We start from the raw sequence: 16,398 nt of genomic DNA, 5'->3' as shown, positions 1-16,398 counted from the left end.
GGAGTTTGTTAAAAGGCACATGACAGCATGCCTGGAGTTTGTTAAAAGGCACGTAAAAGACTGAGCATAAGGTGAAAGATTGTGGTCTGAGAGAAAACCAGGCACAGCTCATCACCCGTCAAATACCTACCGTAAAGCATGGTGTTGGCAGCATCTTGCAATGGAGATGCTTTTCAGTGGCAGGGACTGGGAGACTGGTAAGGATAAAGGCAACATTGAATATAGGCAAATTCTTGAGCACCTGCTTCAGAGTGCAAACGACCTTAGACTGGAGGGCGAAGATTTAGGTTCCAACATGACAGTAATCCTGAGCATACAGCCAAAGCAATGCTGGAATGGCTTCAGAGCAAGAATGTGAAAATCATTGAGTGGCCCAGCCAAAGACCAGACTTGAATACCATTGAAAATCTGTGGAAAGACTTGATTGCAGTTCACTGCCGCTTCCCCATCTAATTTAACAGAGCTTGAGAAAATCCCCAAATCCAGATGTGCAAAGCTTACACACACACACACACACACAGTTATGACTAGTCTAAGATACTCACTGACCTCTTATCAACTTGCATTAAGAATATTAGTTTTTTCTTATGCCAATTTTCAATATCCCTCAGATCTCAACTCTTGACCCTTAAATTGCATACATGTATGTAAGGAGGACCGGTTAATTCCATGGCAGTATTAGACTGGGTATGATTACATGGCTGAAATCGTAGTAAGGGGCACAATGTGAACATACCTCAAGCGGATGTACTTCAGTTGATTTAATCCTTCAATCTAAAACATGGCCGCTGTACATTTTATCAGGCTTTTGCACCCGTGCAAAACGTACATAATCTACCAAACTACAACACCACCAACCCCTTTTCAGTGTGACTTTACTAAACCTCTCACTAGCTTTTACTAGACTTTCTACTGGTACACATATTGTTAATAACCTTACATATACAAAAAAGATTAAGCACTGTAAAAACAAAAATGAGAAAAAAAATATGTAAAATGGAACATGTGAAAGCTTGAGTGGCGTTCAAATCATTTGCCAAGATTTTTTTTTAAATCCCTCATTGAAACTAATTTACACAGAATGCAGTACTTTGCTGCCATCAAATGGCAGAGGGTGGTACTGAAACGAGCATTGGTTAGTTTTACAGTCCGTTTAGGATGAGGCCAGAGACTGGTTTCTGTAACCATGGTTTCACCAGTCCTGGCTGGACTTCTGCTTGATGAATTTGAGTGATAGGTAGTAGAGCAGCATGAAGCCCACTACGACAGCAATGAGAACCAGGTAGCAGGAGTAGAGGGGGTACTGGTTCATATCCATAGCTTCCACCACCTGGACAGAAAAAAAAGGTCAAAGATTTCATTATACTATATGGTTGGTCCTCTGTAGCTCAGGTGGTAGAGCATGTTGTTGCAATTCCAGGATATTGGGTTTGATTCCCAGGGCCACTCATACATAAGTGCATGTACACTTATGGACTCCCGAGTGGTGCAGTGGTCTTAGGCACTGCATCTCAGTGCTAGAGGCATCACTACAACCGGCCCTGATTGGGAGTCCCATAGGGCGGCGCACAATTGCCCCAGCGTCGTTAGGGTTTGGCCGGGTTAGGTCATCATTGTAAATAAGAATTTGTTCTTAACTGACTTGCCTAGTTAAATAAAGGTTTACAAAAAAGACTTAGTCGCTTTGGATGAAAGCATCTGCTAAGGCCACCTGAGTGGCACAGCGGTCTAAGGCACTGCGTCGCAGTGTTGCAGCGTCACTACAACCTGGATTCAATCCCAGGCTGTGTCACTCCCGTTGGGAGTTGTAATGATGAGAAAAGATCAGCACGATCTATGTATCTACAGTCATGATGGAAGTGTAGTCATTTCACACTGGAGAGCTATATATCTAATGACTCACATGTATGCCATCGATGTTGAAGGTGAAGTTGCCGATGGAGACAGGGTACTTGAGTCCCCTGAACTGGACTTGCAGCATGCCCTCAAAGCCCCAGCGCATGAAGGAGGCATGGGAGAACCAGGACGCCACTGAGGAGAGACACAGGTCAGAGGTCACAGATGTTGCAGAGAACACGTTACACACAAGATAGAGGGTTCCATATTGTCATGCTCATGTAAACTGTCATGTTTCTAAGGGATTGGGATTGCTGGTATTGCATGTGGCCCTATTGAATCTTCATTAAAAAAAGGCCTAGAATGCAGCAAATGTACGAGGACCAGAGCAGACACTTGTGTCCTCCTCACCTAACCACATGTTCTCCAGGCTAATGACGAAGCCTCCAGTAAGGTAGAACACAGTGAACAGAGAATTGCCCATGAAGGCTGATGTCTGCAGGGTGGGTAAGGCTGCAGCCACAAACAGAGCCATGCTGCGGCTGCAGTACACCATGAGCCACACCAGCAGGAAGTTGAGCAGGAAGCGGTCCGGGGCCTGGTTCAGGCCAGCCAGCCAGTAGATGGGTAGGCCGTAGACCAACGTGAACACACAGTGCTCCGGAAGCTCCCCCAGGACCTGGGTGAGACATAAGCACACATTTACCTTTCTGCTTCACATGACCTGATATGCTCACTAACAACCGCTTACACTGGACCACAGTTTACATAGCATGTAAATACTGTGGCTACATTGCTTTTGTCACTGTGAAAAATGTGTGTCCTGTTTGCAGGGTTTTTACACAGCAGTATGAAATCCTCACTGAGGTCAGGCAAGCATGGTCCTATACTGACCCCTACTGGTTCATCTGTAAACCAACATTTTGAGAACCACTGTCTTTCTTTCTTTGGCATTTAGCATAAATATTTTACGTGGTGGTAGCGGGAATCTAACCCACTATCCTGGCGTTGCAAGAACCATGCCCTACCAACTGAGCTACAGAGGACCAGGACAGCCAAAGGCCGATTATTTTCTTGAGCGGATGGTCAGGGGGCAGAACATAGTTATAAATCATTTGTAAATTGCAAGAAGCCCAAACGGCGTATTTGACAGAAGCGGAATCATTTCAAACCTTGACTACATTGGGTGGGATACGGTCACACCTCTCTATTTATGCGTGGGAATACTTGGGAACAGATTCAATCCCAGGGGCAGCAGGTTAGCCTAGTGGTTAGAGAGTTGGACTAATAACTGGAAGGTTGCAAGTTCAAATCCCCGAGCTGACCAGGTACAAATCTGTCATTCGGCCCCTGAACAGGCAGTTAACTCACTGTTCCTAGGCCGTCATTGTAAATAAGAATTTGTTCTTAACTGACTTGCCTAATTAAATAAAAAGTCAGAAATTAAAATTACTTTGAATTGAGTTCCTGGTGATTTTACAACAACAAAAACTATATATATATCTATACTTTATTAGTATATTTTTTTACGTAATTATTTTTTGCTCAGAAAACTTGGGGGGGCCAAATAAAATCTCCCACGGGCCACCAATTGGGGAACCCTGAAATAGTGTGAAGAGGTAGTGGTGTGAACTGTTACCTTGGCAAAGAAGTAGGATGTGACGTTATACATGCCGTCCTCCAGCTCATGGTACAACATGGCTCTCTCTGTGTGACCTGCGGATGTCCAAATATTACACAAGGAACAACACTCATTGGCTCATGATGGATTCTTTCACTCTCAACTGAGCACTCTGATTGGTCACTGTGGCTGCCACTCACACTTTGCTATGACGTCCAGGACCACGGCGAATGGGGTGAGAGCTCCAATCATATAGAGCAGGGCGACTGTGTCCTGGATCGACAGACGCTCCTCCCCCGCCCCGAAGTACAGGAATCCAATCAGCAGAGACATGAGCAGAGCCTCGAAGCCGTGCACCAGCAAAGTGACCAGGTCTCTGAAGTCATTGTGCACCTGCCGCCTGTGAGGAGGAAGCACTTTCACCGTTACTGCAGTTTCTTCTCTCAGATCACTGGGATTAATCCTATCTTAAGATGTATGTGAATGGAAGATTTCTCAGAAAACTGAGACAGAATGTCCCAAGTGCATCATCATCTTACCTGATGAGGATGGTGAACTGGTGTAGTCGGCCTGGCAGGCGGTCCTTTTGTTTGGATATAGTGATCACTTCCTCCTGAGTTGCGGACTGAGTGCTGTGTCGGGGACAGACAAACAGAATCACTTGGTTGTTGCAATGATGTAAAGCAAAAGAAGATGTTTAATGTGATGCATTAAAAAGAGCACATTAAGAAGGTCTCTGAGAAGGTCTCAGAAGGTTTCATAAGCGAGACTCACGCCGTGATGGCCTCCAGGGTTGTGCTTGGCTCCTCTGGCTTCCACATGAAGTCATCTGTCCCTCTCACCTTCTCCACAAACTGGGCTGACAGCACCCTGGCCCTCTCCAGACACTCAGCCTCTCTCTCTGGGCTGCGCCGGTCTATACTGATCAGATCCACTGAGGGGATGGACACACGCATGATCACAGGTACACACACATATTCAGATATACTCAACTGACTTCACAATTTCCCCTTTCTAGATTAGAAGGGAGTAGTGGTGGCTATTCAGCATGATACATGTCCATTGGGCTTCTGGCAGGGTAAACATCTGTGTCAAAGGGGGGAGGAACATGGGGAACAGATAGCTGACTATTCAGCAGCCTGATGGTCTGGGAGTACAAGCTATTGGCCAGTCTGTTAGTTTTTGCTATGATGCTCCAATACTGAGTGATGGAAGCGGGGAGAACCGGACGTGGCTCGGGTGGCTGAGGTCCTTGAGGATCTTCTTGGTCTTCCTGCAACACCTGGTTGTTGTACGTGTCCTGGAGGACAGGCACCCAATGGTGCGTTGGACTGAGCATAGTGGTATGCTCAGTCCAACGCACCATTGTTGTGCCTTGCGGTCAACGGCGGAGTTGCCATACCAGGCTGTGATGCAGCCCGACAGAACAGTATGCTCTTGATGGTGCTCCTGTACAACACTGTGAGAGCCCTCTGGGACAGGCCACATTTCTTCAGCCTCCTGAGGTTAAAGAGTCGCTGTCAAGCCTTATTCACCATGGTGTCAGAGTGGTTTGACCATTTCAGATCCTTGGAGATGTGTATGCTGAGGTGTCCACAGCCGCCCCGTTGATACAGTACACCCAACACACAGTATATCCCTTACCTTAACCTACCATAGAAGTCGGAGGGGTTGCAGTAGCGGGGGCAGGGGTGTCCCAGGGCTGTGAAGTATGGAACCATGTCTTTAGCGGGCCCACAGTAGACGGCTGAGCCAGAGGAGAGCAGGACCACCAGGTCAAAGAGCTGGAAGATGTCTGAGCGTGGCTGGTGGATGGACAGCAGTACCAGGCGGTTCCCCCGGGCCAACCGGGACAGAGTGATCACCAGGTTATGGGCCGTGAAGCTGTCCAGCCCCGACGTGGGCTCATCTAGGATCAGGATACCTGCACACAGAGAATGAGATAAGATTAGTGCCTTTTACTGTGCTCAATACAGGGATCTGGGTACAATGATACTATGAAGTAGTTAAAAGTACAGGTGCAGTAACATTGCATAAAATAAATGTACCTATGTTAATTACAGTACTGAGGGGAGCAAACATCTTCATCTGGATTATATCAACGCATATCCACCAATTTCAAAATAAGTCATATTGGTGCATTCTTCATTACTTGCTCTCCCTCATTCTAGATCTCACCAGGGTTCCAGAGCAGCTGCACAGCGATGCTGACCCTCCTCCTCTCTCCCCCAGACACTCCTCTCACCAAGTCATTGCCCACCCGGGTGTGGGCACACTGTCGCAGACGCAGCTCTGCAATGACGTCATCCACCTATACAGGCAGTGCAGCCACAGTCACATGACAAACAGCTGAAGTGTTATTAACATAATTCCCTACACTTTTAGAGGAAAAAAAAGTGTTATCCAGAACTTAAAAGGTTTTATTGGCTGTCCCCATAGGAGAACCCTTTGAATAACCATTTTGGGTTCCCAGTAGAACCCTTTTGGGTTCCATATAGAACCCTTTCCACAGAGGTTATCCCAAAAGGGTTATCTTATGGGGACAGCTGAAGAACCCTTTTTTCTAAGAGTGTATGGAGCTTGTTTATGATTTTACTTAAGTTCTACACTGAACAAAAATATAAAAGCAACATGCAACAAGAGTTACTGCTCATATGATGAAATCAGTCATAAAAATAAATAAATTAGGCCCTAATCTATGGATTTCACATGACTGGGAATACAGATATGCATCTGTCACAGATACCTTTTTTTTTAAGGTAGAGGCATAGAGTTGATCAGGCTTTTCATTGTGGCCTATGGAATGTTGTCCCACTCCTCTTCAATGGCTGTGTGAAGTTGCTGTATATTGGCCGGAACTTGAAAACACTTTTGTACACGTCAACCCAGAGCATCCCAAACATGCTCAATGGGTGACATGTCTAGTGAGTATGCAGGCCATGGAAGAACTGGGGCTGGGGCTGTGCATAATCATGCTGAAAAATTAGGTGATGGCGGCGGATGAATGGCACGACAATGAACATCAGGATCTCATCACGGTATCTCTGTCCATTCACATTTCCATTGATTAAATGCAATTGTGTTCGTTGTCCATAACTTATGCCTGCCCATACCAACCCCACCGCCACCATGGGGCACTCTGTTCACAACGTTGACATCAGCAAACCGATTGCCCACACAACGGCCATACACTCTGTCTGCTATCTTCCCGGTACAGTTGAAACCAAGATTCATCCTTAAAGAGCACACTTCTCCAGTGTGCCAGTGGCCATCGAAGGTGAGCATTTGCCCACTGAAGTCGGTTACGATGCCGAACTGCAGTCAGGTCAAGACCCCGGTGAGGACAACAAGCACGCAGATGAGCTTCCCTGAGATGGTTTCTGACAGTTTGTGTAGAAATTCACCAGTTGTGCAAACCCACAGTTTCATCAGCTGTCCGGTTGGCTGGTCTCAGACGATCCCAAAGGTTAAGAAGCCGGATGTGGAGGTCCTGGGCTGGCGTGGTTACACGTGGTCTGCAGTTGTGAGCACGGTTGCACCTACTGTCAAATTCTCTAAAACGATGTTGACATCTGTGGCATTGCGTTATGTGACAAAACGGAACATTTTAGAGTGGCCTTTTATTGTCCCCAGCACAAAGTGCACCTGTGTAATGATCCGGCTGTTTAATCAGCTTCTTCATATGCCACACACCTGTCAGGTGGATAGAATATCTTGGCAAATAAGAACTTACAAGACTTACAGGGATGTAAACAAAATTGTGCACAAAATTTGAGATAAATAAGCTCTGTGCGTATTGAACATTTCTGTGATCTTTTATTCCGGGTCATGAAAACAACACTTTACATGTTGCGTTTAATTTTGTTCAGTGTACATTGTTGGATAACGTTGATGGTTCTCATGGTGTGCAGGCTTTTGTTCTGGCCCAGCACTTACAGAACATCAGATCTGTTAGTTCTGGGCTGGAACAGAACATCAGATCTGTTAGTTCTGGACTGGAACAGAACATCAGGTCTGTTAGTCCAGGACTGGAACAGAACATCAGGTCTGTTAGTCCTGGACTGGAACAGAACATCAGGTCTGTTAGTTCTGGACTGGAACAGAACATCAGATCTGTTAGTTCTGGACTGGAACAGAACATCAGGTCTGTTAGTCCTGGGCTGGAACAGAACTTCAGGTCTGTTAGTCCTGGACTGGAACAGAACATCAGGTCTGTTTGTCCTGGGCTGGAACAGAACATCAGGTATGTTAGTCCTGGGCTGGAACAGAACATCAGGTCTGTTAGTCCTGGGCTGGAACAGAACATCAGGTCTGTTAGTCCTGGGCTGGAACAGAACATCAGGTCTGTTAGTTCTGGACTGGAACAGAACATCAGGTCTGTTAGTCCTGGACTGGAACAGAACATCAGGTCTGTTAGTTCTGGACTGGAACAGAACATCAGGTCTGTTAGTTCAGGACTGGAACAGAACATCAGGTCTGTTAGTCCTGGACTGGAACAGAACATCAGGTCTGTTAGTCCTGGACTGGAACAGAACATCAGGTCTGTTAGTTCAGGACTGGAACAGAACATCAGGTCTGTTAGTTCAGGACTGGAACAGAACATCAGGTCTGTTAGTCCTGGACTGGAACAGAACATCAGGTCTGTTAGTTCTGGACTGGAACAGAACATCAGGTCTGTTAGTCCTGGGCTGGAACAAAATCCTGTACACCCTCTGAATCCCTGGGATTGGGAAGAACACTGCTATAACTTCCCATGTGACATGACCTGGGAAGTTTACCAATGCTTACCCTCTGGTCCCTCTGTTTCTGGCTGAAGTTTGTGGGTAGCCGTAGCTTAGCCACGAAGGCTAGTGTTTCCCTCACAGTAAGGTGAGGCAGCAGGCGGTCGTCCTGGCGGACATGGGCGATGGTCTTCCTCACCAGCTTTGGGTTGCTAGGTTGCCCGTTGATAAGCACTTGGCCAGACGTCATGGAGCCACCCTCATCACGACACGTTATGACGTCCAGCAGTGAGGTCTTTCCACAACCTGTGGAGGGACAGGATATGAAAGAGGCTATAGGGCATATCTTTGCATAGTCATCATCAGACCATAACTGTTTGGGGAATATCCACACTAGATTAAGCTATGTATTGGGAATGCATTCGAAGTGATATGCTAGTTTGGATATTGGAACAAACTGTAACTAGGCGAGACTGGGCACAAAGTAACACAGTGCACAAAGCAACAAATAAATAACTCACATTAGAAACCGCTTAGATAGCTCTTATTCAATTTGCTTCTGCTTGGTTAGTGTATCTACATGCCTAGGGAAGTTTTGCTTAAATCCATAAATATGTCTGTTGCTTTTCAGGCTGAATTCGAAATATTCTTGCCGCCTCTCTTTTTTGAATATTGACCTGTGGAACATTCCCCATATATCTAATAATATATAATTTTTATCAGTAAGAAGAGGTCTTGATTGGTATAGTGGATGACAATAATTATTGTTGTATTTTCTCACAAGATTTGCAGTGGGGGTAAATTGTACTATTTGTAACAATTAACCCCTTACCTAAAACACTTCTTTTTTTAGGCCTACTGTGCTGTCTATCATTTGGAGTAAATGATCTTGAATCCTATCTTTCTCATGTAGAAGTACAGCCAGTTGTTGACGAAACAGAGCTAAGATTAGTGCTGCCTCCTGTGGAGAGTAGCTGTGTATGTACCTGAGCTGCCGATGATGGCCAGCATCTGGCCACTGCAGACTCGCAGGTTGAGTTTGTTTATGGCTGTCTGCTTGTCTCCCTTCATCTCCCAGGGCATCTTAAACTCTGAGAGCTTCTCATACCACGGGATCTGAGCAGCTGTGTCCACCTGACACACACAGGCACACACACACACACATTAGACTTTTTGATACTGTGGTGAAGCTGTGGGACTGCTTGTAAGGGAGGACATCACTAAATCATGAACCACTGTAAATCACTCTGGATAAGAGCGTCCGTTAAATTACAAAAATGTAAATGTAAACTAATTGCTTGCAGAGCAGGGCCGGCGTAATGGGCGGGGCCTGGACCGCCCTACCGTACCTCCTTGCCCATCCAAATAAAATATTCAGAATTTATTTGACCGAGACGCACGCGGAAAGAAAGATTGACCAAGACGCACATCCGAGAGAAAGACGTATCAATCTCAGATAAAGCATCCGAGCGAGTGAAACAGCGCCCCTCTGTCTCTGTATGTGTCGAACCTGTATCTGATGCTGTCCGGACACAAAGGGTATAGCATGTCATACTTTTTCTGTCCAGACAGCATCAGATACATGGGCTACATATTGTAAGACAAAGGGGTGCTGTTTCGCTTGCCAGTTTCAGCAGAGAGGAAGCGGAGGAAGCTCACTCGCCAAAATCGGTCCTGAATAAGTCCAATGCGTTTCTATGGGTATCATATGCAGACCTAAGCTTATCGCCTGCATTACCGCCTTTGGGAAAACTACTTGCATTGTTAGGGTGGAGACATAAGCAACTTGTCATTCTACACAGATCTCTGGTTTCAGCCGCTTGCGAATTAGAAAGGAAAGTTGTCGGGTGCACAGTGCACTGTTAGGATGCTGCCATCCCCTAAAGTACATTGATGTTTTGCCCAAATTATATAATTACTTATGTTAAAATAAAATAATTCAAAATACTTTACCAGAGAGCTTGACTTAGCCACAGAGGATCATTAGCTCTTTAAAAAAAAATAGCTGTGGATTGCTTCAAATCCCAAGTGTGTAGGCCTATGCCTGGCAATATGCTTAGCTGATTATTGAGTTGCGCTTGTCAGTGAAAAGCATCTACTATGTGTGAATATCATTCAAAATGTTGAGTCAAGAAGAAGGGGAGGAATGCACACAGCCCTCTAGAATGTGCTCCGCTGTCTCCCGCCAATTCTAGCACATTCATTGTTTGATTGTGTACATTGTTTGCCCAATTCCCCGTTACATGCTACCAGTAGGCCTTGTAAATGTACTGTTTATCCCCGTCATTTGGTTACATACATTTCTGTTACTGCAGGTATTACAGTCCTTTACTGTTCTCATTCTCGGAGTGGAAACGTTGTTTGCGGAGTTCCCAACCTGCTACACTTGTGAGAAACAAATTTTGGTTCATTTTATAACCATCACTTTAGGAGTTTTGTAAATGTGTCCATTGTCCTTCATTTGGAGTGCTCCATATCAGTATACTGTATGTGTGGTTTCTCTGTCCTGATAACGCATTGCACTCACCTTAAACGGGGAGACGTTGTCATTCGCTGCTGGGTAGGGCAGCGGGTGATGAAGACAGGTAGTGAGGGGGGATTTGGGGAATCGGATAAAATAGTGCGGTCGGTAAGAGTGCGAGCCACCTCTCCTGCTTTTGAGAACAGACTACGTTTTGCGTTGTAGCGTGTTCTTGGACATGCAAATTAATTAGCTATCCCATCAGCTGGGAGAGCTAGGCATTTTTAAAAGTTACATTTAAATGTTATGTCAATGTTCTCTTTCATCGGCCTAGTCTTTTTAAATGTATAGTTTTTAAAGTGTGGGTTATGTGGGTCGAACGGAATTGCAGACCATGTAGCTCAAAGTGTGTGAGGGGTGGGTGGGGGGGGGGGGGGGGTGGTCTATGTCTTTATTATCAGGTGTGGGTCTCTGGACTGTGACTCTGGGTCTCTGGACTGTGACTCTGGGTCTCTGGACTGTGTGTAGGCTATTATGCCCCTGTGTGCAGAAAATGTGCATGTTTGTACAATTACATTTCATTGGGCTTGGCCCGGTTTGCAGTGAAGTAGTACTAAAACCTTGTAACCCAATCAGTTATCCTTAACGTGTATATCTCACTAGTGTGTGTGTGTAGTGTCACGTTTTAGTGCGTTATCGCACATTATTTAAACAAATATATCTTTATTTAACTAGGCAAGTCAGTTAAGAACAACTTCTTAATTACAATGACAGCCTAGGAACAGTGGGTTAACTGCCTGTTCAGAACGACATATTTGTATCTTGTCAGCTCGGGGATTCAATCTGTAACCTTTCAGTTACTAGTCCAACTCTCTAACCACTAGGCTACTTGCCTCCCCACTTAATAGCCTGTGTGCCTTCCACCTTATTAGGGTCATTGCAGCAATCCTGATTGGGTTACAGAGACTACAGGAATTTAACAGGCAGCCTAGCATTTCATAAAATATGAAATTGTATATTTAATAAAGATCATTTTTTGCTATATCTGTGTTGAGTTTTGTTGTGTCTTATCCTCTGATGACAGACCATACCGGTCAAACAAAGGTGGTGGCAGCTTCACAGCTACTCTGCTCTATCCAGTACTTGCCCCACCTCTCAGGTGGTCTAGCGAGCTTTATTACAATGCTGACAGAATGTGAAAGGCAGGCAGAACTGAGACTGATCCAGTCAGTGATAAGGAGCATAGGGAAATTGGGAAGAGTAGAGAGAAAGAATAGAGTGGGAGAAAGGTGTTGTTACCTCATAGTGCAGGTTGCTGACCTCTATCTCATTGCGACCTCCACTGTAGGTGAAGTACAGGCTACTGTCCTCTTCAGAAGAGGAGAACAGCTCAGTGTCTCCTCTCTAAAGAAGGAGTAGAGGTTACTGTAGGTTACTGAGTGAGGAAGTGGTAAAGAAGTTACTCAGTTTTGTACTGTGTACACATACCATTCACTTATCAGAGGGCCATTCACACATCATAACTATATCTTCACTGGCATCCATTTACCTTCTTTACTATGGTAATAAACCCTTGTATTTCTCTTAGTATATTTTGCCAGACATTTGTCTCAGCAAATCTAAGAATACTGGTGTATCTTTAGAGGCTTCATTTTTTTGGCCACGATGGATTTAATCACCACTCTATCGGACGGTTCTGATGACTCCTGTATAAAAGTGATTAGTTATGATTCCAGATAAACGGATCCTAAACTGAGCGGTGTTTGATTAAAGGTTATATAGCATACTGGTAAACCGTATAGGAGACCTCCAGCCTGTCCCGGGCCCACCCAAACAGAGCTACATGTCACCATTATGTCATTTAAAAAGCCTAGAGACAGATAGGCAGATGCTTGCCACCTCTCTAGAGTAGCATGAATATTCAAATACTATTTTACCGTGAAATGCTTACTTACAAGCCCTTAACCAACAATGTCGTTTTAAGAAAGAGTTGAGAAAATCTTTATAAAATAAACTAAAGTAAAAAAAGTAACTCAATAAAATAACAATAACAAGGCTATATACAGGGGGTCCCGGCACCGTGTCAATGTACGGGGGTACAGGTTAGTCGAGGTAATTGAGGTAATATGTGCATCTAGGTAAGGGTAAAGTGACTATGCATAGACAATAAACAGCCAGTAGCAGCAGTGTGTGGGCCTCAATGCAAAAAGTCCGGGTAGCCATTTGATTAATTGTTCAACTGTCTCATAGCTTGGTGGTAGAAGCTGTTGAGGAGCCTTTTGGACCTAGACTTTGCGCTCCAGTACCGCATGCCGTGCGGTAGCAGAGAGAACAGTCAATGACTTGGGTGGCTGGAGTCTTTGACAATTTTTGGGGCCTTCCTCTGACACTGCCTAGTACAGTATAGAGGTCCTGAATGGCAGAAAGCATGGCCCTAGTGATGTACTGGGCCGTACGAAACTAACCTCTGTATCAAATCAAAATCAAATCAAATCAAATTTTATTTGTCACATACACATGGTTAGCAGATGTTAATGCGAGTGTAGCGAAATGCTTGTGCTTCTAGTTCCGACAATGCAGTAATAACAAGTAATCTAACTAACAATTCCAAAACTACTGTCTTGTACACAGTGTAAGGGGATAAAGAATATGTACATAAGGATATATGAATGAGTGATGGTACAGAGCAGCATAGGCAAGATACAGTAGATGGTATCGAGTACAGTATGTACAAATGAGATGAGTATGTAAACAAAGTGGCATAGTTTAAAGTGGCTAGTGATACATGTATTACATAAGGATACAGTCGATGATATAGAGTACAGTATATACGTATGCATATGAGATGAATAATGTAGGGTAAGTAACATTATATAAGGTAGCATTGTTTAAAGTGGCTAGTGATATATTTACATCATTTCCCATCAATTCCCATTATTAAAGTGGCTGGAGTTGAGTCAGTGTCAGTGTGTTGGCAGCAGCCACTCAGTGTTAGTGGTGGCTGTTTAACAGTCTGATGGCCTTGAGATAGAAGCTGTTTTTCAGTCTCTCGGTCCCAGCTTTGATGCACCTGTACTGACCTCGCCTTCTGGATGATAGCGGGGTGAACAGGCAGTGGCTCGGGTGGTTGATGTCCTTGATGATCTTTATGGCCTTCCTGTGACATCGGGTGGTGTAGGTGTCCTGGAGGGCAGGTAGTTTGCCCCCGGTGATGTGTTGTGCAGACCTCACTACCCTCTGGAGAGCCTTACGGTTGAGGGCGGTGCAGTTGCCATACCAGGCGGTGATACAGCCCGCCAGGATGCTCTCGATTGTGCATCTGTAGAAGTTTGTGAGTGCTTTTGGTGACAAGCCGAATTTCTTCAGCCTCCTGAGGTTGAAGAGGCGCTGCTGCGCCTTCTTCACGATGCTGTCTGTGTGAGTGGACCAATTCAGTTTGTCTGTGATGTGTATGCCGAGGAACTTAAAACTTGCTACCCTCTCCACTACTGTTCCATCGATGTGGATAGGGGGGTGTTCCCTCTGCTGTTTCCTGAAGTCCACAATCATCTCCTTAGTTTTGTTGATGTTGAGTGTGAGGTTATTTTCCTGACACCACACTCCGAGGGCCCTCACCTCCTCCCTGTAGGCCGTCTCGTCGTTGTTGGTAATCAAGCCTACCACTGTTGTGTCGTCCGCAAACTTGATGATTGAGTTGGAGGCGTGCGTGGCCACGCAGTCGTGGGTGAACAGGGAGTACAGGAGAGGGCTCAGAACGCACCCTTGTGGGGCCCCAGTGTTGAGGATCAGCGGGGAGGAGATGTTGTTGCCGCTACCCCTGTAGCGCCTTACGGTGGGATTCCGAGCAGTTGCCATACCAGGCGGTGATGCAACCAGTCACGATGCTCTCGATGGTGCAGCTGTAGAACTTTTTGAGGAGCCATGACAAATCTTTTCAGTCTCCTGAGGGGTAATAGGCTTTGGCGTGCCCTCTTCACGGCTGTCTTGGTGTGTTTGGACCACAATAGTTTGTTGGTGATGTGGACACCAAGGAACTTGAAGCTCTCGACTCGCTCCACTACAGCCCCGACAATGTGAATGGGTATGTGTTCAGCCCTCCTTTTCCTTTGTAGCACCATCAGCTCCTTTGTCTTGCTCCCGTTGAGGGAGATGTGCTTGTCCTTGCACCACAATGCCAGGTCTCTGACATCCTCCCTGTAGGCTGTCTCATCGTTGTCGGTAATCAGGCCTACCACCGTTGTGTCGTCAGAAAACTTAATGATGGTGTTGCAATCGTGCTTTGCCACGTAGTCATGGGTGAACAGGGAGTACAGAAGGGGACTAAGCACGCACCCCTGAGGGGCCCCGTGTAGAGGATCCTTGTGGCAGATGTTGCCTACCCTTACCAGATGGGGTCGGCCCGTCACGAAGTCCAGGATCCAGTTGCAGAGGGAGGTGTTCAATCCAAGGCTTCTTAGCTTAATGATGAGCTTTGTGGTCACTATGGTGTTAAACGCTGAGCTGTAGTCAATGAACAGCATTCTCACATAGGTGTTATTTTTGTCCAGGGGGAAATGGCAGTGTAGTGTGCGATTGAGATTGCGTCATCTGTGGATCTGTTGGGGCGGTATGCAAATTGGAGTGGGTCTAGCGTGTCCGGGATGATGGTGTTGATGTGAGCCATGACCAGCCTTCCAAAGCACTTCATGGCTACAGATGTGAGTGATATGGAGCAGTAGTCATTTAGGCAGGTTACCTTGGCATTCTTGTGCACAGTTACTATGGTGGTCTGCTTGAAACATGTACAGACCCAGTCCGGGAGAGGTTGAAAATGTTGTACACATCCTGGTAATCCACCTGGACCCGCGGCCCTGTGAATGTTGACCTGTTTAAAGGTCTTACTCACATTGGCTACTGAGAGCGTGATCACACAGTCATCTGGAATAGCTGGTGCTCTCGTACATGCTTCAGTGTTGCTTGCCTCGAAGCGAGCATAAAAGGCATTTAGCCCGTCTAGTAGGCTTGCGTCACTGGGCAGCTCGCGGCTGGGTTTCCCTTTGTAGTCCATAATAGCTTGCAAGCTTTACCACATCCAACGAGCGCCAGAGTCGGTGTAGTGGGATTCAGTCTTAGTCTTGTATTGACGTTTTGCATGTTTGATGGTTCGTCTGCGGGCATAGCGGGATTACTTATAAGCGTCCGGATTAGTGTCCGGATGGGAGGCAAGGGAGAGCTTTGTATACATCTCTTTGCGTGGAGTAAAGGTGGTTTGCTCTGGTTGCACATGTGACATGCTGGTAGAAATGAGGTTTAACTGATTTAAGTTTGCCTGCATTAAAGTCAACGACCACTAGGAACACCGCTTCTGGATGAGCATTTTCTTGTTTGCTTATGGCCTTACACAGCTCATTGAGTCAATGACGGAAATCATAGAAACTTAAACTAAACCCAAACATATAGAAAAAAAACAAGTGAATGAACCTAAGAACTAATCTTTTCCCAGTCTGTTTCTCGGCCTGTCCCATGTCCTGTCCCATGTTACTATACCTGTGTTGAAGGTCAGAGCTGATCTGTAGATCGTCATTGACTCACCGTCTGTGGGTGGCCACCGGCAACGATCCCTGTCTCTGGATCTGGCCTGTTGTCTGTCCCTCCAGTATACATGGTTTGTAGAGTTGTAGGCGGTGGTGGAAGTTCTGATATAGGGGTCAGTGCCCCATGTGCCTGGTTGGTTCTGAGTCTGTATGTCTCCCTGGTCTTCCCTCTCCTCTCCTCTCCCA

At 45.8% G+C, this 16,398-nt stretch overlaps 1 protein-coding gene across 2 annotated transcripts; it reads right to left on the bottom strand.

The window, feature by feature from the left end:
* Positions 1–1,013: 1,013 nt before the first annotated feature.
* abcg8 (ATP-binding cassette, sub-family G (WHITE), member 8) lies at positions 1,014–16,343 on the bottom strand. Of its 2 annotated transcripts, XM_021576364.2 has the most exons (14): positions 16,211–16,343; positions 11,939–12,043; positions 9,165–9,312; positions 8,246–8,484; positions 5,636–5,768; positions 5,112–5,381; positions 4,232–4,391; positions 3,997–4,089; positions 3,658–3,857; positions 3,476–3,552; positions 2,458–2,515; positions 2,248–2,376; positions 1,904–2,031; positions 1,014–1,330 (listed from the first exon to the last, which is right to left on the bottom strand). In XM_021576364.2, exons 1-14 carry the CDS (start codon positions 16,280–16,282, stop codon positions 1,193–1,195), a joined length of 1,950 nt encoding a protein of 649 aa, XP_021432039.2. In that variant the 5' UTR covers positions 16,283–16,343; the 3' UTR covers positions 1,014–1,192. The 2 variants fall into 2 exon arrangements, with proteins under 2 accessions (XP_021432039.2, XP_021432037.2); XM_021576362.2 differs by having other exon boundaries at positions 2,248–2,515.
* Between the last annotated feature and the right edge of the window lie 55 nt (positions 16,344–16,398).

Source organism: Oncorhynchus mykiss, chromosome 20 (genome assembly GCF_013265735.2).
Source record: "Oncorhynchus mykiss isolate Arlee chromosome 20, USDA_OmykA_1.1, whole genome shotgun sequence".
Classification (NCBI taxonomy): domain Eukaryota; kingdom Metazoa; phylum Chordata; class Actinopteri; order Salmoniformes; family Salmonidae; genus Oncorhynchus; species Oncorhynchus mykiss.
Note: the sequence above shows the minus strand (reverse complement) of the source record. Positions and strands in the feature narration are given on the sequence as shown.